Source organism: Psammomys obesus, unplaced genomic scaffold (genome assembly GCF_907164565.1).
Source record: "Psammomys obesus unplaced genomic scaffold, mPsaObe1.curated_primary_1811, whole genome shotgun sequence".
Classification (NCBI taxonomy): Eukaryota; Metazoa; Chordata; class Mammalia; order Rodentia; family Muridae; genus Psammomys; species Psammomys obesus.
The window spans coordinates 15346598-15347953 of record NW_026596088.1 but is presented as its reverse complement, the minus strand read 5'-3'; the positions used below and the strand labels follow the sequence as shown (position 1 = coordinate 15347953).

At 63.3% G+C, this 1356-nt stretch overlaps 1 protein-coding gene across 1 annotated transcript in view; it reads right to left on the bottom strand.

Moving 5' to 3' along the window:
• The window catches only part of Galnt18 (polypeptide N-acetylgalactosaminyltransferase 18), a 293715-nt gene extending 292691 nt beyond the window's left edge, over window positions 1-1024 (bottom strand). Inside the window, exon 1 of the mRNA XM_055627617.1 lies at window positions 263-1024. Within this exon, the coding sequence (XP_055483592.1) occupies window positions 263-497 (235 nt within the window). The 5' untranslated portion in view covers window positions 498-1024. The remainder of the gene's footprint in view (window positions 1-262) is intronic.
• Between the last annotated feature and the right edge of the window lie 332 nt (window positions 1025-1356).

Sequence of the window (1356 nt, the reverse complement as noted above, 5' to 3'; positions counted from 1 at the left end):
CACACACACACACACACACACACACACACACACACACACACACACACCCCTGTGCATACATGTGCCACAGAAAGACTCGCTGGGCGGCAGACTCAGAACCAGGACAGCAGTCCTTGCAGTTCCTCCAACCACGCAGCTGCCACCTCACAGCCCTCCCTGCAGCCACTGGCCTGGTACACGCTGGCCCCGGTGCATCCCACAAGCAGAGCCCTGGGCACTCCCCGGCCTCACGCTTGGCTCAAGTTTCCCAGGGCGCCAGTACCTTGGATATGCTGTTTGATGACATTCTCCAAGTGGTCCAGCCGCTCGATGATCTTCAGGGTGTCCCCTTTATCTTCCTCCAGCTTCTTGTCCGGCGCTGGCTCCTGCCCCCGCATATAGACGCTGGCGATGTAGTTGGTAACCCAGCCCACGTACAGCAGGCATATGATGTTGGTCATGCCGCTGAGGATCACGCAAGTGGACACCAAAGTTTTGGTCTTCCTGGTACACACCATTCTGGGATCCCTCCTCCATATAGAGCTCCAGGGGCCCCTCCTCGCTGCGCGCCCCAAACTCCCCCGCGCTCACACCCCTTGGCACGCCTGGGGCCTCTGGGTGCGCCAGCACCTAAGTCTTGAGGCTCTCCAGAGGCGGGTCCCCCCCAAGCAGTGCGAGCCGCGGAGCCCAAGTTTGCAGCCCCTGCCGCTGGTCACCCTGAGAAAGAGCTCTAAAGGAAACGAGGTGGGTTTGTATTTTTTAGTATTGGGGTTTTTCTTCTTCTTTTTTTCTTTTTTTTTTTTTTTTTTTTTTTTTTTTTTTTTGCCAAATTCAAAATCCCCGAACCTTTCCCCTAGGCGGTCACAAGTGGCCGACAGTGGCGCGACGCGACCTGCAGGGCTGAGAAACTTTGTCACTTCCAGGGCCCGCGGCCGTGCTGCTTCCCATCTCCAGCTCCCGCTGCCCGGGAGATGCCACCAGCCCGCGCCGCTCGCCGATCGGGAGAACCGCGTCTGTGGCAGCGACCGGAGGAGCGGAGCAGCGCGGCCCGGCCCCCTCCGAGCGACAGGCGCCGCCACCAATCGCGCTCCGGCTCCGGAGAGGGGCCGGGGCTGGGCGGCCCCGGACCAACGAGGAGGGGCCAGGGTGCGGAGCCCCGCCCCGCGCCCCACCTGCCGGCCGCGGGCTCCAGTCCCGCGCGCGCCCCAGGCTCCCGCGCCTTCGGGCCGCCCCAGCGTGGCTCCCGCAGCCCGCGAACCTGCAGTCCGGGCCCCGGCCGCCGGATTCCTCCTCTAGGCGGATTCCGACTCTCTCGCGCGTGGCGCGCGAAGGATCCCAAGCTTCCGGGATCACGATGCTAGTGTCCCCTCACCTGCC